This window comes from Lytechinus variegatus, chromosome 3 (genome assembly GCF_018143015.1).
Source record: "Lytechinus variegatus isolate NC3 chromosome 3, Lvar_3.0, whole genome shotgun sequence".
Classification (NCBI taxonomy): domain Eukaryota; kingdom Metazoa; phylum Echinodermata; class Echinoidea; order Temnopleuroida; family Toxopneustidae; genus Lytechinus; species Lytechinus variegatus.
This window is the reverse complement of record NC_054742.1, coordinates 73729071-73753146: the sequence shown is the minus strand read 5'-3', so window position 1 is coordinate 73753146 and position 24076 is coordinate 73729071. Positions and strand designations below refer to the sequence as shown.

At 37.4% G+C, this 24076-nt stretch overlaps 1 protein-coding gene across 1 annotated transcript; it reads right to left on the bottom strand.

The window, feature by feature from the left end:
• Positions 1-1015: 1015 nt before the first annotated feature.
• On the bottom strand, positions 1016-6483 carry LOC121412294. Its single transcript, XM_041605189.1, has 4 exons — positions 6299-6483; positions 3883-4043; positions 1961-2293; positions 1016-1370 (listed from the first exon to the last, which is right to left on the bottom strand). Exons 1-4 carry the CDS (start codon positions 6342-6344, stop codon positions 1128-1130), a joined length of 783 nt encoding a protein of 260 aa, XP_041461123.1. The 5' UTR covers positions 6345-6483; the 3' UTR covers positions 1016-1127.
• Between the last annotated feature and the right edge of the window lie 17593 nt (positions 6484-24076).

Here is a 24076-nt window from a genome sequence, read left to right as displayed (position 1 = left end):
ACGAAAAAAAATATAATAATAATAATAATATAGGGAATTTATATTGCGCACATATCCACCTTGTTAGGTGCTCAAGGCGCTCCTATATTACCCGGCTAAGTTAGGCGTTCATAGCGCACACGGCTTTTTAAGGAATTACTTCCTTCCGGTACCCATTTACCTCACCTGGGTGGAGTGCAGCACATTGTGGATCAATTTCTTGCTGAAGGAAATTACGCCATGGCTGGGATTCGAACCCACGACCCTCTGTTTCAAAGTCCGAAGACTAATCCACTGGGCCACAACGCTCCATGAGAATCATTGCGATACCTTGACTTTGCTTGGTCTTTTTTTAGTTAAAGCAAGATTTTCACGAAAATGTACGTCGTTAATACAAATGACCTAAATTGAATATGTATTTTTAACAATTGTTTTCACTTTGAATAGTTCTCATATAATGAAATGATTTTCAAGCAATTATGTATTCTCGAAACAGGTTTCAAAGACTTTAAACTCAGCCCTGAAATATTATTCTTTATGATTCCACACTCTTCTCAAATTTTGTGAAGTGGACTGTGCCTCTCAGCCAATCAAAATCAAGGAAATTTGTCACATCAGGTAACTTGTCGGACAAAAATGTTGATGAAACACTTACCAGTTTATATAGCTTAAAACCATTGGCCTAAGTCAGTGTTAAAATTCTAAAAACCCAAAAGTGTCAATATTTTGTTCACATTAGATCCTTCTTAGTTCTTTATTTTTGCATTCTTCCCCCATATAGTAAAGAAAATTCATGTTAGTAAATCATTATTCTCACACAGTTATCAATGATTTGAGTGCAAAATAAGCTACAGATTGTGTAATATTTGGCTATCCATACACGGTAAAAACTGTGGTGTTAAAACTGACACCAGTTGGTGTGAACAGAGGACTACAACCTGAGGTGTTAAAATTACACCATAACACCAAAGGCAAAGAGTGTAAATGTAACAACCAAAGGTGTTTTAAAAACACCTATAGGTGTTAAACTAACACCAGAATAGTATAATTGGTGTGGTCCTCTATGGACACCGGTTAACACCACAATTTTTGCTTAGTAATTAAACCAAAACTTTATATAGACCAGAAGTTCATTTCATGCGACCAAATTACATGCGGACAGCAATCAGAGCCAACATGAACGACAGAAAGACTGTCGCAATTCCGACAGAGAGGGCGGTAGCAGCGTTACAATCGCTACCTTTGCAGCAAGCCACCTCGTACCGATGGCCATCATTAGCATTCAAGATGTTGCCGTTATCGGTGTCCCTCTTGTTGCAGTCAGCTCCATCAGGTAAGCAACCTCGGATAATCTTCTTTGCAACACTCGGTTCAAATAGGGCTACGGCGCTCTTTAGGTGGAGACAAGTAAAACAGGAAAACATAGAAACAAAAATGAATTATTGTTCCAGAAAGAAAAAAAATCGTCTTTCCATCAGCAGTATCACTAGACTAGTGTCGGAACTGAAGTTTTAGGTAACAATTGGCCGAAGTTTCCCCGCAGTTGTGAGGTTTTTTTTATTCTTCTTGAAATTGGTTCGTTTAGAGGAGAGATTCATTAATGTAGGGTATGATTGTGAACATCGTGAAACGTACAGGGCTTTTGAATATTTGAGGGTATAAAACATGATAAAGGATGCAAAGACCAACTATTCAAATCCAATTGCTTTAAAACCCAATTATATCATACTGTTTAAGGGGAAGTTCATCATAAAGAAACAAAATAATGATGGAAATCGGTGAAGGTTTGATGAAAATTTGTCAATGAATAACGAATTAATGACATTTTAATGTTTCATTCTGTGACGTCACAAGAAAGTAGCTCCTCCATATACGTCGCGTGTTATGTTTTTTTTTAAGTTTCATTTTCTTTGAGAAAATGAGAATGATTTACCCCTCCCCCCAAATAGATTTGTCAATTAAGCACCACTTTGGTACTCACAAAGCACAGTCCTTGACATTCAATTTTGGTAACTTGCTGGCTGGTCGCTTGAAAGGCATCTTGTTGGCAGCCGGCATCGATCCCTTCTTTTCCGGGGTAATCGGTATGCTCGCATTTGTAACAGGTGTTACTCAAGGAGTTTGCGCTGAGGTGCGAGCGTAGATTGGCTGTGTTGCACCTTTCACCAGTGCAGCAGTTAGTGCAACTTCTCGGGTTTTTACGGCAGTCCTCTTCTGTTGTGTCGCAGACTGATGTTATATCATCACATCCACGCGTGTACGTGATATAATCCGAACTCGGTGTTCCCGAAATCGTATTAAAAGTACTTCGTACCTGGGATGGATAGGATGAATATCATGGGATTATTTCATGGATTACCTTTAAATGTGTTAGTAAAAATGGAATCATGCAGCCCTACCCTCTGCAAAAGCGGGTTAGTGTACGTATACCTTCTCCACTCCCTGGGGAACATAGCATTCCAACAAAAGTTTTAAGACTCAATTGCTAGACAGGCTACTGACCAGGCAGGCCGGGTGCGTAATATTATAACTGTTTCGTGCAAAATTTGATATGCAACAATAATTTTAAAATTTATAATCCTAAATATCTAAGTTTGATGAAATTTAACATGGGCGGTGGAGTGAAGTTGAAAGCGGGGGGGGGGGGGGGGGCACAGGGAAAAGGGCATTATATAAAAAAGACTTGTCGGCCTACTTATCTACAGTGGCGTAATTAGCCAACAATTTTGAAGGGGCTGGATTTGTCGTATCACGTAAAATTTACAACTTCGTAAAATTTTTGAGAGTTTAATAACGAAAGTCCAATTTTGTGATAGATTTTGACATAACTTATTCAGAAAATAATATCATATTTCTCCTTCTCTCTTTCCTTTTCTCCCTTTTCTTGGTCTTGATTTTTTTTTTGGGGGGGGGCAAGAGCCCCAAGCCCCCACCCATCTCTACGCAACTGCTTATCTACCCCACTCACATGACTCAAGAAACTTAAGGCACGTAGGATTATTTTTACAACTTTTTTTTCTTCATAGCTACATGTACAGTAATAAAAAAATGAGAATATTGTTGAGGAAATATAGCATGGGTTCTTCTTAGGTGAAAGGGCACAGAAAACATTCGTGAGGGGCACTTTTCTTGGGTAAAAAGGGGGCACTAACAAGAAGGCAACACTGTAAAAAATATTGGGCAAAATTTTAACCAGCACGAGGGTAGTTATGTATCCAACCAATTTTGGGCGGTATTTTACCCAATGCGGGAAGCATATTGTCCAGTAAGGTTAAAAAATAAGCAGAAATTACTTAAGAATGAGCAAAATTTCATCACACTGGATAAATAATAATGCCCAAAAGAAATGCCCAATGTTGGTTGGATACATAATTACCATCATGGAGCATTTTTACCCAATATTTTTAAGAGTGAAGGGGCAGTTGCTAACACATAAAACGGGTCTTTCTCAGGTAAAGGGGTCACAGTACACGTTCGTAGGGGGGATTTGGGGTAAAAATTTGCACTAATATGAGAAATGGCATTTGGCAACACATAAAATGGGTCTATAAGAGGTACAGAACATGTTCGAGAGGGGGCATTTTTTGTTTAAAAAAATGGCACTTATACGAGAAAGGGTACATGGTAACACATAAAACAGGTCCTCCTCCGGAGAAAGGGCACAGTATACGTTCGTGTGGGCCCATTTTTCTTGCATAAAAAGGGCACTCTCCTTGGGTAAAAAAGGCACTTTTTCAGTACTTAAAATAGTGGTGGCACTGTGCTCCCGCTCCCCCCCCCCCCTCCCAGGATCGCTGCCACTAAAATTTCAATACGAAACTTGATTTTTATCTAATCAATCGAATCAACTTTGTGTTGGGTGGGCTCGAGCTTTAACACACAAACATATTGTTGGTGACTTACAGAGCACCTCTGTGTATCTGCGCAAGTTATGGTGTTGGTCGGGGGAGTGGTCGTGGTTGACGGATTGACGCAGTTCTGAGGATCGGGCACGTCATCGTCGGCATTATATGTATAAGAACAACTATAACATTCCACCACTGCTGTGGCCACCGAAAGCGAACCTGCAAAAAAGAAAGAAAGAAAGAAAGACAAGGGGGAGTAGGGTATTAAAGATAAATTGTTCATTGGTTAAAGAAGTTGTTCACCCTGGTTTGAGCAAAAGCAAGAAAATTATATTAAGAATTGAAATTGATTTATGACGTCATATCTTGCGAGCAGCTACCCCATGTGTTACGTGATATAAAAGGCAGAAATTTCAATTTTATAATGGTTCAGTATGAATTAAAAACATCTTTCAGGAGTGGAAGTGAAATCATTTGTCTGTTGATTATGGTACTGAAAGTATAAAAACCATTTGAATGAAAAGTATATTTTGACCTGAGATTCTAATTAAGAAGGGCCTAAAAAATACAACCCATTTCTTTTCAGTGGGAAAAAAATATGAATATTTATTTCATTGTTATACTTCATGATTGTAATTGATATAATGCTATTTAGTTATTTCAAGTGATACATAATTTGTTAACTATTTTGACAAAATGTATTTTTCTGATTTGTTGGAAAAATGAAATTAACTGAAAGCCTTTATTTTGGAGTAAAGGCCAAATTATTTTCAAATCGTAGCCAATCGTATGATATACAAAGTCACTACGACTAGATATTAAATTCACTTGTATTCTAATAAGGATGATAGCATAGTGGCATATTTGAACATAGGTAGTAAGTATGATGATTTAGAACATTGCACAGTGAGATATTTTCATCAAATTCGACTACGTTTATTCCAAGATAAGGTCGCATTTCAATCGTAAGGCCGTGCGGTGGCCTTACGGCGGAGGTCGGAAGTGCTGCATGTGTTATCCCCTATAGGGAGCACCCCCTGAAAATTTGGTAGATATGATAAATAGCCGAAATGTAACAAAATTGACCTTCCTTTTGTAGTGACAACGCCCCCCTTTTTTTCTTTTCGAATTTCAACCAGCACCCTCTGTTTAAAAAAAAAAATCGTTCCCGGGGTCCTGGGTTGAATGGCATCTTTAACAAATAAACCCTAAAACACTCTTATTGAATTGTAATAGATACTTTCTCAAAGGTTTGATAGACTTCCTGTGATCATTTATCAGTTTCTAGTTAAATTAACGAAAATTATCATCTTTTTATTCTTAACAATAATAGAGGTATAGGCCCCTACCATTTCTCTTGTAGGAGACGATTTTGCCAGTAGCGTACGCAGGATTTTTGAAAGGGGTGGGGGTTCAAGCTGAATGAAATGTTGACAAGCAAAAAAAGTCTTCACCCACAAATTTTACGTCGTTGCGTACCCCCCCCCCCAAAAAAAAATGGCAAGCAAAAAATAGGGGTCTTTAATTTTTTTTTGGGGGTAGGGTATCAAAAAATTTAAAGAGGGTTGAACACCTGCACCCCCCCCCCTGCGTGCGCTACTGGATTTTTCCATTGCTTATCATCCTGAATGCTTGCGATTACAAATCAATTTTGGTTAGAATTAAAGAGATTCATGATTCAAGAAATTTATTCCATCTCCATCACAAATATAAATCGAACACAAATACAAATGAATTGTAATTACGAATTAAGTATAATTACAAATCAAATGTATACTTACAAATCAAAAGAGTAAACGGTAGACTTACTAAAAAGAAATATATAAAGTTCCCAGTACAGTATTTGCCGTTTCGTAATAAAGAGTCGTTTTACTTGAGATAACCATCAAAAAATTTAATTATAGGCAACGCAATGAAACAAGAATGCAAATTGGCAATCGGTATACTTAGACTCATGTTATAAATATAACTATTATATTTTTAGTGTAAAAATGATTTTGTTTTATGATTAATGAAAATTTGAGATGAAAAACATGAAATTAATGTGCTCACATTTTTGTGTTTGTATGAAACAATTTCTTTAAAAAAGTTCTAACTGAGCGGATATAGAGTTTATAAGTATAATGATTTCGATTATTTTTTAACTTTCGGAAGTTTCTAATTTGATATTCGGCAAAACGTGTTAAATTTGTTCCAGAAAAGTGTTTTTGACGTTTTCGAATGATTTAAGGTGTAATCTCCAAATTCTGCAAATGTAATCTTTAAGTGAGTGAAATAATTCTAAGGCGCCGTGAATATATCTCGGGCTGAAATAATTTGCTTAGATTAAGAAGATTTTTGACTCTTGCTTATAAATTTCAAATCCTTTATTAAACGAATTATTAAACAAAAATCAATTCTGTATGAGAAAAATACCTATTGCCAAATAATAGAGAAGATATATTTTTATTGACTATATCTAGACAATGCCTTACCTAGCGCCACGAGAGCGAAGAGGTACATCTTAATACTTGAATCCATCGTCCTATTTTCAGTTTCCGATTTTTTTTTCAGATTGTATTTTATTGAAGTGAGCGAGGAGCCCTTATCGTAGGTCTTACTTGCTGAAATGTTGCATACGAAGTAAAAGAATATACTAGTACGAGAATACTGTTCTCATATAATTGGGTTACCACGTGACCACACTACCATAGTGATATCCTCCGCCAAATTTTCCAGCGTCCTTAACAACCAAACATTGGACAACGATGAAACTAAACGTTGATTGTGTACGACTATATCTATCCTTTTGTGACCTTCAGTTTGTTGCGCGAGAGCGCGACTATATGATAATTTTATTATGAGCATCGATTTTTTTGTATGAATACCACAGAAATATTTTAGAAAAAAAGTATAATTAGCGTATCAAATTATGTAGCTCTCACAATTCGCCAAGGTCATGTAATTCATAATTACCAACTGGTTAATACTTAGGCTTAAAGGACAAGTCCAACCCAACATAAAGTTGATTTGAAAAAAAAAACCCAGAATAATCCAATAAAAGCATAACACTAAAAATTTCATCAAAATTGGATATAAAATAAGAAAGTTACGACATTTTAAAGATTCGTTTAATTTCACAAAACAGTTATAAGCGCATCCTGGTCGGTATATGCAAAATAAAACTCACAATTTTTTTGTATTTCATTATATAATTTTCTCCTTCATTTCCTATTAAAAAATGTTTTATTCGTCCATGAACGGTCATGTGATTTTATATTTGTTATAACATCTTATGAATCATTAAAGTTGTTCCTTAATGTCAAATCTGTAAAAAATATTGTATATTTCAAACAATAAAAAACAAAAGAAATAAGGAGTGATGGACATCATCGACTCTCTCATAATTTATGCATGTCACTGAGTTGTGCATATAACTGTTTTGTGAAAATAAGCGAAAATCTAAAACGTCATAACTTTTTTGTTTTACATCCTATTTTGATGAAATTTTCAGCTTTTAGGTTTTTTTTATTGTTCTTTATTAATGCAAATCAGTATTTTGGGGGTGAACTTGACCTTTAAGCGATTAAGAGCATGAATACTTGTCACAGATACATATGAATGGTATGTGGCACATCTTCCTGAACGCATAATCAAATTCATTATTCATTCTAAATGAAATTGATTTCTTCTAAATTTTAAGTTATTGATAATTTACCCTTATCCTCTATACTAATCATATCAAAAACATATCATTTTAAACGACTAAAGGAAAATTTTCAAGACTTGTTCACTGCGCTCACTATAGCTGCATTTCTTTAATAATTACATGTACATACACTTGAAAGACGATTTGGGTCATTATTATGTCTTCCAACTATTGAAAATAATATGTTTGCTCGCTTCGCTAGCTCATATATTGATATTTACTGTAATTTCATAATAATAATAATAGACGAGATTTGTAGTGCGCCAAATCTACTCTGCAGAGTGCCCAAGGTGCATTTATTTATTACTTTACATCCCAAGAATTCGAAAGAAATTGTGATATACCTTTTACCGGAAGGTGGTAGCATTATGAACACATCAACAGTATACATGTATATATATCGCCCGTAATGTGATAATGGCACAGCATTTGGGAGAGGTTTTTGGACACCATTTTGCCTTCCAACCGCTGAAAATTTGCTCGCTCGCATATTGATATTAACAAGTATACAATACATGTGTAGGTATATAAAAAATCGCCATCCTTTATCTGAAAGATGGTAAAATTTGGTACACGGTTATAGCCTTTGGTGTGGGGGCGTCCCCGATTTTTCAGGTCAAAATATTGCTATCACCCCCTACCCCCCCCCCCCACACACACACACTGCTCGGACTGATTTTGTGCAATTGACATCCTGATATTATAGTTTCTCAAAGCTACACAGGAGGCAGAAGGATTTCTCGCTTCGACACCATGGACATAATAATAATAATAATATTATAGGACCAGGGTATTTATATTGCGCACATATCCACCTTGTTAGGTGCTCAAGGCGCTCCTATATTACCCGGCTAAGCTATATAGGCGTTCATAGCGCACACAGCTTTTTAAGGAATTACTTCCTACCGGTACCCATTTACCTCACCTGGGTTGAGTGCAGCACATTGTGCATCAGTTTCTTGCTGAAGGAAATTACGCCATGGCTGGGATTCGAACCCACGACCCTCTGTTTCAAAGTCCGAAGACTAATCCACTGGGCCACAACGCTCCACGAGTTTGCTTTCCCCAAAAGATGTCTGACTTCCAGACAAACTAATTTACAGACAAACTGTCTTACAGATTGAATGACAGACAAAATGGCGGACTGACAGACTAGCAGACAGACTGATTGAAAGACACACATCGACGTCTTCAGCATCATCGATGTCGTCTTCGGCAACATCGACTTCGTAATCGACATGATCGACGTTTTCAACAACATGATCTGTGTCGTCATCATCGATATCATCGACGGACAGACCGACAGACATAATGACTTAAATAATGTCTGATAGACAGAATGACTGACAAACTGACTGAAAGACAGAATCACAGACAGAATGGCAGACAGACAAACATCGATCGATGGGCTATAGTAAATAAAACATCGAGTTTTACTGTAAATATTGTATAACCCTGAAAGGGGGGGTACTGGGGGGCAGGCGCGGATCCATGGGGGGCCGAGGGGGCCTCGGCCCCCCCCCCTTCGGCTAAAAAAAAGAGAGAAGGAAAGAAAGAGAAAAAGAGAGGAAAGGGGGGGAAAGAAAAGAAGAAAGGAGAGAGAGGAGAGGGGAAAAGAAGAGGGGAAAAGAGAGAGGAAGAGGGGAAGGAGGAAGAGGGAAAAAAAGAGAGAGGAAAGGGGGAAGAAAAAGGAAAGAGGGGGAAGGAAGGGAAGGAGAGAAAAAGGGGAAAGAAAGAGAAGGAAAAAGAGAGGGAAAGGAAAAGGAGAAAAAAAAGAGAGAGGAAAAAGAGGAAAGAAAAGGAGGAAGAGAAGAAAAGAAAGGGAGAGGAGGAAAGAAGAGAAGAAAAAAGAGAGGGAAAAGAAGAAGGGAAAGAAAAAAGGAGAAGAAGAGGGGAAAGAAGAGAGAAAAAAGAGGAAGAGGGGGAAGGAAGAGAAGAAAAAGGGAGGGGAGGGAGAAGAAAAAAGAGGAAGAGGGGGAAAGAGAGAGGAAGAGGGGAAAAGGAAAAGGAGAAAAAAGGAAAGAGAGGAAGAGGGAAGAAAAAAGAGGAAAAAAGAGAGAGAAGGGGAAAAAGGGGGAAAGGAAGAGAAGAAAAGGGGAAAGGAAGAGAAGAAAAGGGGAAAGAAAGAGAAGAAAAGGGAGGGGGAGAGGGGGAAGAAAAAAGAGGAAGAGGGGAAAGAAAAGGAGAAAGGGGAAGAGGGAGGAAAAAAAAAAAAGAAAGGGGAAATAAAAGAAGAAAAAAGGGAAAAAGAAGAGGGGAAAGAAAGAGGAAGAGGGGAAGGAAGAGAAGAAAAGGGAGGGGAGGGGGAGAAAAAAGAGGAAGAGGGGGGGGGGGGAAGAGAGAGGAAGAGGGGAAAAGGAGAAAAATGAAGAAAGAGGAAGAGGGAAGAAAAGAGGGATGAAAAAAGAAAGAGAGAAAGGGGGAAAGAAGAGAAGAAAAGGGGAGAGGAAGACGGGGAAAGAAAATGATGTTCGAACCAAAAGGGCGCTGAAATAATGTTGAAGAAATGTCAAAATGCTGTTCGAACTGGGGGCAGAATTGATGTTTGAACGGGGGGGGGGGGCGAATTGATGTTCGACGTAGGGGCGCCAAATTGATGTTGGACCTACATGTAGGGGCGCCGAATCGATATTCGAACTAGAAGGGCGTCAAAATGATGTTCGAATGGATGCCAAAATGATGTTCGAACTGGGGGCCAAATTGATGTTCGAACGGGGGGGGGGGGGGCCGAAGTGATGATCGACCTATATTTAGGGGCGCCGAATTGATATTCGAACTAGGAGGGCGCCGAAATGATGTTCGAAGTGGGGACGCCAAATTGATACTCGAACTAGGGAGGGGGCCGAATTGATGTTCGACGTAGGGGCGCCAAGTTGATGTAGGGGGCGCCAAATTGATACTCGAGCTGGGGGGGGGGGTGGCGAAATGGTATTCGAACTAAGGGCGCCAAATTGATGTTGGACCTACATGTAGGGGCGCCGAATCGATATTCGAACTAGGAGGGCGCCGAAATGATGTTCGAAGGGATGGCAAATTGATGTTCGAACGGGGGGGGGGGGGCGAAGTGATGATCGACCTACATGTAGGGGCGCCGAATTGATATTCGAACGAGGAGGGCGCCGAAATAAAGTTCGAAGGGATGTTAAAATAATGTTCGAACTGGGGGCGCAAAAATAATACTCGAACTGGGGAGGGGGGCCGAATCGATGTTCGAGCTAGGGGGGCGCCAATTGATACTCAAACTAGGGGGGCACCGAATTGATGTTCGTACTAGGGGGACGCCGAAATGATGTTCGAAGTGGGGGCGCCAAATTGATACTCAAACTAGGGGACGCCGAATTGATGTTCAAACTAGGGGGGGCGCAAAATTGATACTCGAGCTAGGGGGGCGAAATGATATTCGAACTAGGGAAGGTAAATTGAGTTCGAAGGGATGTCAAAATGATGTTCGAACTGGGCGCCGAATTAATGTTCGAAAGGGGGGGGGGGGGGCACATTGATGATCGACCTTCATGAAGGGGCGCCGAACTGATATTCGAACTAGGAGGGCGCCGAAATGATGTTCGAAGTGGGGCGCCAAATTGATACTCAAACTAGGGGGCGCCGAATCGATGTTCAAACTAGGGGGGGGCGCAAAATTGATACTCGAGCTAGGGGGGGGGGCGAAATGATATTCGAACTAGGGAAGGTAAATTGAGTTCGAAGGGATGCCAAAATGATGTTCGAACTGGGGGCCGAATTGATGTTCGAACGGGGGAGGGGGGGCAAATTGATGATCGACTTACATGTAGGGGCGCCGCGCCGTACTGATATTTGAACTGCCGCCTTGTTGTTGGCTCATTGTTCCATATATTGAAAGTTTTTAAATGCCTTGGCCTTGAGGTTTTTAGGCCTTGGGGTTCATGCCTTGCCTTGGCCTTGGTTGGCCGCCTTGGGAGTTGGAAGCCTTGGTCTTGGGTATTAAAGCCTTGGCCTTGGAGGTTTGAGCCTTGTCTACAACACTGATGGATATATTGATAGATATTATTTACAGAAATTTTGAAGTTTACTTGCACACACTAAGAAATAAAGGTTTAGAATTGAACCCCAAAAGGCTGATGCAAAATCAGCACCCTATGGGTTCAAAAATTGAACCCTGCGGTTGGGGTTCATTTTTGCACCCTGCGGGTTCAAAACTGCACCCCTAGGGTTTCAATTTGAAATTTAGGGGTGCAGTTTTGAACCCGCAGGGTGCAAAAATGAACCCCAACCGCAGGGTTCAATTTTTGAACCCCAAATCAGGGGTTCAAATTTTTAACCCATAGGGTGCTGATTTTGCATCAACCTTTCGGGGTTCAATTTTGAACCTTTATTTCTTGGTGTGCAATATGTAAAAGAATAAATGAAACATTCATTGTAAAGGTGAAAGTTTCGGATGCGTGTTTTATTTTTTGCCGAATCGTCAAATACTCAAATAACTGAAATAACTGTATGGTTTTTATTGTTCCTATATTGTTGATTCATGTAGTAATGCGTAAAAGACAGCTATATACAGTTCATGATACGACACCTTTTCGTTTCCAACCTACAGTGGGAAATCACGTTTTATTATTTTTTTAACGAATTCCACTGAAACTATACACAACAAAAAAGTAAGTCCCCCCTTAAACAAACATCAATAATTTCCGAACCAATGCGAGTTTTTAATATATTTTTACATGAGCGTGTAAGTAATTTTATAAGCTTTCCTCTGAGTAAATGTTATGGACGTATTTTACGTCATGCTTTAGTGAGCACCGTCAGAAGGCAAAAATGTCACTTTTCAAAAGTCACAAGCCAATTACTTTGATTCCATTTTATTGGAGCTAATTCCACATTCTCATCATGAAAAATGGTCAGAAGGCTTGTAAAAGGTACTTTCTAAAAGATGATACAACTTTTCTGACTAAATTTTACGGTTGAATAAACACAAGTCCAAAATTACTATAATTGAATTTTGTACACATTCCTATCAATAAAAATGATAGAATATGATGACAGTTATTTTGGGGGAGAGCATCTTCAACAATAACCATCGTTTCACGGTTCAATGAATATTTATTGAAAACAAAAATACGATTTTATAAATATCATAGGCATGTATTGTTTCATTTTGGTAACTGAAAATTATCTTTTCTCAACATTTTCGTTATGTTCATGACCAATTAACATGCTTCAATGATTCAAAGGCGTTTAATTACACATTCACGCTTGAATGAACATGTGGAATGTGATCAGCTCGTTTTTACGTTATTAGAAAAATGCAATTTGTAACTCTGTATATCTTTCACAAACCTCCTTGCATAGTTCATTTGATTTGATTCTTATGAAAATCCCGATGTTTAATGCATCAGTGAGCACACAATATTCGAAAATTATGCAAATGAGAAGAAAGTTCTAGGCCTTAGCCCCACTCTGTGCCGTATCGAATGATTCTTTTGGTGTGCGCGGCTTTTAGATAGTGTTACCTTGAAGCCATGTGCGAAGTTTCATGAAATATTTGTTGGCAGAAGTAACAAAAACCGTCCATGACACAAACCCTCATTTCATATTTGTTAAAATTTTGACTTCCTCTCTCATAGACTTGTGTACATTAAAGGTGCATATATTTAAGAATAAGTAAGCCCTTATTCAATATGGTGGAACTTTTTTCACGGCTGTCTTTAGCAATGTCACTTGGCAGTAATGTTTATCAACCTATGGGCAGTCTTTCTGTGCAAAAATGAAATCGATTTGTATATTCATGGATGAGCGAGCACGCATCAAAGTGGGAAAATTTGTATTTTCAATGTCAAAGACTCATTTTAAAGGGTAATAAAGTGAATATTAGGGGGCAAATTCGGTTTCAAATGTGACTTTAATTGCTGTTGTCTTATCATCCATCATTTCTATCACTACACACGTTCCGAACTTTAAATATTTTCATGGTTGAGCGAGCACATTCGAAAACTTAGGTATGAATACTCTTTATACTGCATAAATGCATACTTCCCTAACAATTTCTCATGATCAGTTTAATTTATGGACAAATCAGTCTGTCAGTGGTGGATCCAGAATTTCGAAATGGGGGAGGGGCCTATAATCGGGGAAGACATCAACATTTCCAAATTTTAACATGATCTAACAAGTTTTAGAGGATACTACCATAAACCCCTATGATGATACGTCACAATACAGGGGCCGCGGAACGGTTTTGAAAGTGGGAAGGGGGCTGACCATCCAGAAAATCACAATCGTATGATCATTTTTACATTTGTGTACATGCTTTTGGAAAAAAGTGAGGGGCTGAAGCCCCCAGCAACCCCCCCCCCCCCGCGGCCCCTGCAATACACTGTGCTCACTCAACCATGAACATACAATATCAAAATTGTGTGTGGAGTGGCTAAATGGATAGTAAAACAGCATAACACCATGAAATTCACCTAAAAACAATTTTTTGCCCAACTTTGCATATGCACAATCTGAAAATCGATTCTTGTGACTTTCAAAAATAGTCATTTTCAATTCAATCTTTAATCACTCATGCATGACACAACCGATCAATCTCATTTTTCACCAGGAGTTGCTTAATGAGTGTAGAAAACCACCTACGAAATATCATATCTCAAAATAATTCTGTTCAAAAGTTACAGCAATTTGATTTAGGGGGGACTTACTTTTTGTTGTGTATTTACTCAGGCCTAAACTGCATTGCTATCATTTACATTTATTGTTACATCTTGAACTAGTTGATGTATACAAGATACATGGGACCTTGGAATTCATGTTTCGCTAGTATCGTATGAAAGAGAGAGATTAGAACTTATCGTCCAAAATGATGCGAACTTAAGAGCATTGTTTTCATATTTATAAAGACACTGATAATAAAGAATATTTTTACAGTATATTTATCTTTAGTATCTTATTTTCTATTTATATACACCGTTTACACGCATTCTGTTTCTTTTGAAAATCTATTTGGAGTATTTAAAATTTGAGCAAGATTATAAGATACATAACCTTTTGATACTTATATGATTTTTGCAAGAGCGGAAGAGCCAATGTTTGTTGATTAGGATTGACAAGACAACTCACTGTTTTGAATGGATTTCAAGCGAATAACAAACGATTATATAATAAATCCAAACACAGATCTAAGTAGGCAGTGCACTCCCAATTAGTAAATGCTGAGTGCTGACTACGGAGTCTACCTCAACTATATAATAAAAAGCATGTTAATTTATATCTTTTGAAGAATATCTTACCCAAAATAAAATATTAATTTTCTTTCATGCAGAATATGCAATTTAGTTATTGCACAACCAGTTTTCATACGTGGCGATACAGGGGTGTCATCCCCCTAAGATTTTCAACCCTGAAACAAAAAGTAGAAAAAAAATGGGAGTACCCACAGGAACGAAGAATGCCTACAATGCAAGAGAGGTTTCTGTTAGAATTAACTGAACTAGACATTACCCATTCGGCAATGGGAGTCAATATTTCGGCACGATTATTACTTGACTTGAAATTAGGGCCCCCTAAGAAATCCTGGATCCGCGCCTGGCTCCCGCTCACATAATTCTAGCAGGGCCTACTCTGATGAGAAATTAAACGAAATTGAAAGCATCAAATGATTAAAATGCAAATCGCTCGAGTTTCCCGCTCGCATTGATTATTTTTATAAGTGATATTACATTTATTCATGAACACATTATAAATCCATTATTCATTTGCCTCTTCTTCATGCATAGGCGGATCCATTAACATTTTCCAATTGCGCTGTGCGTTCGCGAATTTGATTTATCAGGTACCTATTATTTTCATGTATTCCATAAAGTTTTCAAAATATCCCTTTTCAGGTCTGATTATCAAAACGCATCAGCTAGCGCCGCTATGCTTGCATTTTTGATTGGCGGGTTATGTATGTCTCAATATTGATTGTATAACAAACTACCTAAAATCCCCTTTTCATGACAGTTTATCAAAAATTTCGGCTCGCGATTTGCGCTCGCATTTATGGTTAAAAATATATCAACTAATTAATGATGCATCCTATTCATAATAAAAAGGTGCTTGAATGTACAGTGTTTAGGCCATAATATCATCAGATTCCGCGCCCTCATTATGCATGTATACTAAGATATCAATTTAATAATTAAATTGTCCCTTTTTTTAATCTCGCGCTTAGCAAGATGAATAGGAAGATATATGCATATGATAACATGTCCTAAGGATGGCAAGGTCCTATGTCTCAAAATTAAAGTAATAATGAAACATATCCGCTCTTTATCAAGTGCGATTTATATCCACCTTACAAGTTTCCTATAAAGTGTTTGAAATATCAGATCGGAATATCAAATATTTTAAGCTCGCTTCGCGCTCGCTTTTATTTTCATGATAAAAGATTATGTAGAATGCCTAGATTATAGGTCTAAATCTGAAACACGCGCGCGCATTTTCATTCACTTATCCAGTTTTAGATCACAATATAAAAAATTCCGCTCGCCCTTTGTGCTCGAATTATTAATGTAGGAAGATCCCCTTTCTCATCCCTTTCATGATTTAAACATGAATAGAGTATCCCGTTCAAGGTCGAAATCACGATTTTTTTTTACGCTCGCACTTTGCGCTCGCATTATTAATATAGGAAGATTCCATTTTATTCATCTTTTTCATGATTTAGGAAACAAATCTAGAATTTTTCCGCTCGCACTTCGCGCTCGCATCAATTGATTTGATTTGATTTATTGTTTTCTTCTGCATCCATAACATTCGTATAATACATTTTTCATAACATAATAAACATAATATTAGCATTTTTGGCATGAATCATAAATAAAGAGTACTAAAAAAATAATTCCAGACAAAATTATTAACTATATGATATTCACAATTTGCAGAAGGATTGTCATCATAAGCAGATTGCTTGAAAAAATGACAATCCCAAACTTATACTAATTGAATTAATACATTTATAAAGCAGAATGGGCATATATTTTCAAATACGAAACATGAATTCATGCAATATCATAGTGTGAAGATGAAGATGATAAAGCTGAGGGTGACGGTGATATGATGATGTTGTTGTTGTTGATGATGATGATGATTATGATGATGATGATGATGATAATGAAGGCCATGGAGATGATGGTGGTCATGATGAAGATATTGGTGATGACTAAATCGAAGGAGGAATAAATTCACGATAAAAAGGATACGACACAGAAATTTTACTTCAAATATTCTGATAATAACATAGATTTAACGTTAGCCTTAAATGAGTGAAGAGACGAAGATTGTTTTACAGACTCTGCTGGTAGAGAGTTCCACATATCTGGACCATGGTGTCTGGATCTCTGCGCAATAAGCAGTTTGGGGTTGATTAAATGGAAATTTGAAGTGTAACGGGTAGGGTATGAATGAATAGATGTATTAAGAGTATAAAAATTGTGAAATTGAAGGTGGGAGCATGTTATTTACGTACTTTAACATAAGTAGTAAACTTTGAAGTGTATTATGTCAAATACTGTTAGAGTCTTTAGTTTATGAGATAATGGATTTGTGTGTGATAAATATTGGGAATCAGTACAGATTCGAATTGCTTTTTCTGTAATAAGTATATTGTATTAAAGTTTTCCATTCTTTATGTAGAAATGTCAAAAATTTTCAGCTCGCGCTTCGCGCTCGCATTATTTGATTGTTGAAATATGTAATGTCTTCAGGGCTAAATGCAAGCAGTCCTTAAAAGGCACCTTTCGATCAGTTCAAAACGTATACAACATATTTCTGCTCGCGCTTTGCGCTCGCATTCTAGAATTCGAGATCGCAAATCTAGAATTTTTCCGCCCGGACTTCGCTTTCGCATCAATTGTTAAGTAATACTGTATAGCTATCCTGTTCATGATTACAAAAAATAATTAAAATTTTTTATGTAGAAATGTCAAAAATTTTCAGCTCGCGTTTCGCGCTCGCATTATTTGATTGTTGAAATATATCACGTTTTCGTGGCTAACTGTATGCAGTCTTTAACAGGACTGGTAGGCCTACCTTTCCGATCAGTTCAAAACGTTTATCACAAATTTCTACTCGCGCTTCGCGTTCGCAGTAATTATTGCAGGCACATCTTTTTTCAAAAAGTTCAAATTTTAGGAAAAAATTCATGCAATTTAAAAAAAAATTGCTCGCGCTTCGCACAGGCATTATAAAATAAGGATTATGATATTATACATTTATGTTGATTTAAAGAATAAAGCTAAGATGTGACTTGTAAGACTACCCCCTTCAAAGAAACAAACCCAAAAAAAATCTTCGAGCGGCCGATCGGTGAAAATATGGCTGAAAAAAAAAAATTGGGCCCCTTTATTGGCGAAAGCTGGATCCGCCCCTGATTCATGTGCCTATGAAATAAGATAATTTAACATGCATTTAAGGCACTTATGATTGCCTGGGGAGGGAGGGGCCGCCATTTTTCCGAAAAGTACACAGGGGCGCCAAAATCAGGTCGAATTTGGGCCCCCCTCCCTACGAAATCCTGGATCCGCGCCTGCTGGGGGGTACTACGAGCTAGTGTTCTGCGATTCTACCATTTGATCTTTGTATTTAAACATAATTGTGTGTCATGCTTGCTTTATCATCCCAACACAGAAAAATAATTTTAATAGAAAAAGTCAATATATGGAGCGGTGTAGTATTGTGTTCCACGATGTCCTTTGAATTATACTGTTGAATGTGTTGTATATACAGTCATGCATGATAAGAGGTCACGGAGGGAGTTAGAATTCAAAAGCTTTGATTTATAAAACGGGCTTCATGGTCCGCCGCGGTAACTCGGGAACATATCAAAAACCACTCTGGGAGGTCCTTGGGAAAGTTCCAGCCCCCTTACCAATTTGTTATGTTGAGATTATAGTTTCTATTTATCAAATGTTTGTGAATAAAGTATATGTGTAATGAAGAGATGAATAGTGAATGGATTTTATTGAAATATATCGCGTGTTCCATGGTGATGGACCTCCAGGAAAAAATAAAATACCTTTTTTTTTGTTCAGCGTCATAGCGACCAAACGATGGTGGCAATAGATTTGAAATACAGGGATCCATTCATACTTCTCCTTTGTTGTACGACAATCGACATTGATTTTTTAACTTCTCTCATATCACGTATGGTATGTAACCTGGAAACTTGACCTTTATTTTCCCGTGTTTTTTTTTCTTTCTCCCCCCCCCCCCCTCTCTCTCTCTCGTCTTCGCTGTATCTGTTTCTCTTTTCCATACATCCCCTTTATTCTCCCCCATATTATACCTATTCTATTTTCATCACTTATTCTCTTTTCTTCTCTCTCTTTTTTTTTATTTCTGTCGTATAACAAATAAATTACAAAATTTACGAAGGATTATTAAATGGTTCTATAAATCACATTAACACAAGATGGTTACACAAAAAAGGAAAAGTAACAGAAACTCATTATCTTTTCTTCTCTTTTTATTATCCCGCTGTGTTCACCCGATTCACTTGTCCATTTCTAGGGTAATTATGATCATTGTTGTGGTCGTAGAACGGTAAGTTCAATGTCTATTAGTTTAGTATGTCATTAGATTTTTGGCGGGTCGAATTTGGCAAAATGTCAGTTTGATAATTAGACATTTGAATTCGAGTAATATATCTAGAACTGTCATTCCACGGTTAAGATTTTTTTTATCTTAATGAGGAATTGATTAGAATATGAATAACAGAAAAACTACGCAAGGGATTTAAAGTAAACAAAGAAACGCGACAAATATGAATAAACCTAGATGTATAAATAAACAGTTCTTGACAGTTTTTTTTTTCATTTTGCTCGAGTCACAAAATGCTCCGTGTCTGGGGTTGCGATCAATCTCCGCCACCATTAAAAAAGATGTATGGGGGAGATACGTTATTCGATTACATTCGGATTCTCGTGTACACGTCACTTCGTCTTTCGATTCACTTTGATATCTTACTGCTTACTCATCGGCGGATCCAGGGGGGTGCGCAGGGTGCGCGCGCCCCCCCCCCCCCTAATATTTGAGCGGCGCCGAAGGCGCCGCTCAAAATAAAAAAAGTAAAAGAAAGAAAAGGCGCCGCTTGAAAAATTAAAAATAAAGGAAAGAAAGGGAAAAGGCGCTGCTTAAAAAAATATACACTGATATAACATTAGCAACAGTAAAGGAAAGACTATCCCCAGCAAAGCGTAATCATATCATCTTCCTTATTTTTTCTTTTAACTACCCTTTTCCCAACAACTTCGCCGGTAGCAGTGCGCTGCCTGCATATAACTGGCGCCAATCAAGAATAATCAGCGCCACCTTAATCTAAATCGGCGCCGGACAAGAATAATCAGCGCTATTTAGTTATAAATCGGCGCCAGTCAAGAAAAATCGGCACTGCCAGAGTCTTAACCGGCGCCGATCAAGGATAATTAGCGCCACCTAAATCTAAATCGACGCTGGACAAGAACAATCGGCGTCATCTGGTTATAAATCGGCGCCAGTCAAGAATAATCGGCGCCTCCTGGTTCTAGATCGGCGCCAGTCGATTATGGATTGCCGCTGCCTGAATCTTACGTAACGTCGGTAAAAATAATCAGTACTACTTGTTTAAATCGGCGCCGGTCAAGACAAATCGGCGCTGCCTTTGTCTTAACCGGCGCCACCTAAATTTAAATCGGCGCCGGTCAAGAATGATCAGCGTCCCCTGATTTCAATAAATAAGCGCCGGTAGAATAATGAAGAAGGGCCTATTGCTAACCAAATCTAGATCGGCGCCGCGGTCAAGAATGATCGTTTTGCCCTCCCCCAATTCCGCATGTGCAAAAACAATAAGATGGTAATGTTACACAGAAATCAGCAAACGAGATTGAGCTACACAACTCGTTCTTTATTAAAAAACGTGCTCAAATTATCCGCTTTTCAGATTGGAACATAAAAATTTTCAGCTCGCGCTTCGCGCTCGCATCATTTCTGTAGCAAAACCCCATACTTTTCATGATTAAATAGGTGAATAGAATGTCCCGTTTTTAGTTCTGAACCTCAAAAGAACTCCCGCTTCGATTTGCAATAATCTTTTGTTGGATATAATCTTTTTTTAGATACCCATCTTAATCATTGGTACCAAGAATGCTTAGAATATCAAGCTTTCTGGTCAGAATATAAGTAAATTTCAGCTCGCCCTCGGCACTCGCATTATCTGTGTAGTAAGATATGTATCCTCCTCATGAGTTACTACAAACAGTCCTAAACAGACACCTTTTTCCTGTTTTCAGGTCAGTATACTTTAAAAATTTCAGCTCGCGCTTCGCGCTCGCATTAATTTGTCGGTGAAATATGTGTCTCTATCTCATGAGTCATATATATCTATATGATATGAGTCATATATATATATATATATATATATATATATATATATATATATATATATATATATATGCATGTGTGTGTGTGCGTGTGCATGTTTTGACAGGATCAGGCATTACCCCTTTTTCTTTTTCAACATTTTCTTTTATGGCGCCGGTGAAGTGCAAAAATATGTGCGCCGCTCGGCAGTGCGCCCCCCCCTTTCGCCAAAAGCTGGATCCGCCTATGTTACTGTATGGAAAGAAGAAAATGAGAAACGGTTCGATTCGAGTACAATTTTCATTGACTGATGTAGGCCTAATCTAATTTGACAATAGTGTGTATTATAACTGATTTATTGTTCTGTGTATTTTGATTGAAAAACGTACATGCATAATTTGAAAGTCTTTAATTTTTCATTGATCATTATGTATGATTTAGCATGTTTAGTGTAATAATTGTCATGTTTTAAAGATGAAATAAACTTTCATCATTCAGAACTCAAAAAAGTTTATTCTTTAATTCATTTCATCTTATTTATTTTAATTTGATTTTGTGAGGGTGATATTGTTTAAAATAGAAATTTTTCTGAATTTGTAAAATCTTCTTATTCTTATATATATTTCTATGAGAATGTTAATCATTGGAAATTAAAGTCAGTTTTAATTACCAAAAAAATAGAATTAAAGCCAATGTTTTTAAATCCTCTTTGTATGTCAGAGAGTTTGTCATTAATTGCAAAATAAATGTTGATATGTAGCCTCTTATTTCTTTTCTTTACTGCTCTTTTCTTACCAATCAGAACCCTTCATGATCATGTGTCATATATTGAGATGAAAATTGACACAAAAAGTCATGTATAAGCCAAAAATAAAAAAATGACTTTTTGATAATTTACTTTTGATCAAAACAAATAAAAACATTTTGAGAAAAAAATATATAAAATGAAAAGTGGTGCGATATGTGTGTATATCTAAAGCCTGGGCTGCAACAAAACCGAATCAGCTGCGAATCCATCCGAATACACGTATTCGGGTGGATTCGGTATAGTATTCTGTTCTCCCTCAGCAAATGCGAGAAAATTCGTAAGGGATTCGGGAACGTTTGCGGAACGAACGAATTTCAGACGGACCACATTCGGGATGTATTCGGATGATATTCGGTTGGATTAGGGAGACATTCGCAGTATTCTGGGCAGATTCGGATCCATTCGGGGTAACTGTCCGAGCTCGGCGCATTCGGCTCTATTTGTTCCGATTCGGGTCAACATTCGGGTTGTCATTCGACTGTTACCGGAGCAATCGTGTGGCATTCGGTTTTACTCTGGCCATCTTTGGCACGATTCTAACTAGCTTTATAACATTCCCATTTCGGCTTAATGCGTATTATATCTGTAATAAAACTATCCTATCGATTCGTTGACCATTATTTATGTGTTTTGAGGCAGGTGATCTCGTCTCCTGTTCGACTGAACACCACTTCACAAAGATGTCCGAATGGCCGGTTGCCTAGCGACTGGACGCCTGCATTTCAATGTCATATTCAAATCGTGTCCCAATAAGAGAGATCTGCATTTTCGTTTCTATACTTTTTGTTTTTGTTTATTACCAACGATTATAATATCGCTCGGTTTCGTATAAACATCTTGATATAAACAAAATATACTGCAAGATTTTAAGTAGAATTTATAGAAGATTAAAACTTGCATACTTGAAATAAAATATTCCTCTCTCATTATAATACAACCCATTTCCGGCAAATCATGACATTGAGAGACTGTACAATGTCGAATGATGTTCTCATTATTACTTTTCATTATATGTTGTTTTTTTTATCTTTGGTGTTTAGTTCCATCTGTAGGGTGTAATTTCAACACTTCATGGTGAAGTCCTCCGTGGAATCCAACTGGTGTCAGTTTATCTTTAGTGTTTAGTTCCATCTCAAGGGTACAATTTTAACTCATTCATGGTGTGGTCCTCCAACTAGTGTAAGTTTTGTATCTTTGCTGTTTAGTTCCATCCGTAGGGTGTAATTTTAACACTTTATAATGTGGTCCTCTGTGGACTCCCAACTGGTGTCAGTTTTTCCTTTTGTATCTTTGGTGTATAATTCCATCTGTAGTGTGTAATTTTAACATTTGTGTAAAAAAATAGCAAAAAAATAATATTAAAAAAATCATTGCCGAAGGTTTGAGAAAAAATCCATAGAATAAAAAAAGTTATTAGAAATTTAATTATTTGATTTGTGTCGTCATATACGTCATAAAAATCAATGAATGATATTTTGTACGAAAATTGAAAATGTTTTTTACTGTACTTTCAGTATATCAATAGACAAATCATTTCACACCCACTCCTAAAATGAAAATACTAAGTCTTCATGAACCATCAAAAAATTGAAATTTATGCATTTTATATTACATAACATATGGGACAGCTGCACGTTTATGACGTCACAAATCCAAAGCTTACAATTCTAATAACTTCCTTAATCTTTAATGGATTTTCCTCAAACCTTCATCAATATTTTCTGCTATTTTTACAACAAACTTTTCTTCAGGGTGAACCTCCCCTTTAAACAAAAACAACCCGTTCGCATGTGAGAGCATAATAGCTCTCTATTTCAAAATCAAGGACACAATATATCCTATTAGTACTGAGCTGGAATACATGATCTCTGATAAAAGCATCAGCTTTTCATCTATCAATTGAACCATATTAGTAGTGTAAAAGGGGACATCTTTGTTGTCGAGGGAGTTGTCTTGACGATAGGTTGATATATCCTACTATAACATAATCAATGAATTACGAGATGACATATCCATCCAACCATTCATTCAGCACTCAGTTTAATGAGCGAAACGAATGAGACTACGAAGGACAAATAAAATGAAACACCGGACCCGGGAAATCGGAGCATTGTTTCCACGTACTCGACAGTCAATTCAGTACAGGTGGAGCGGCAGATATTGATGGTTATGCGTTAATTGGTTCTGATTAAAGGGGGAGTTCACCCTGAAGGAAAGTTTGTTGTAAAAATAGCAGGAAAATGGTTTAAAAGATATTGGCGAAGGTTTGAGGAGAATCCATTGAAGATTAAGAAGGTTATTCGAATTTGTGAAGTCATAAACGAGCAGCTGCCCCAAATATTATGTGATTTTCTAATGAAATGCAAGAATCCTCTTTTTTTAAGGTTCCTGATGACATTTTTGTTT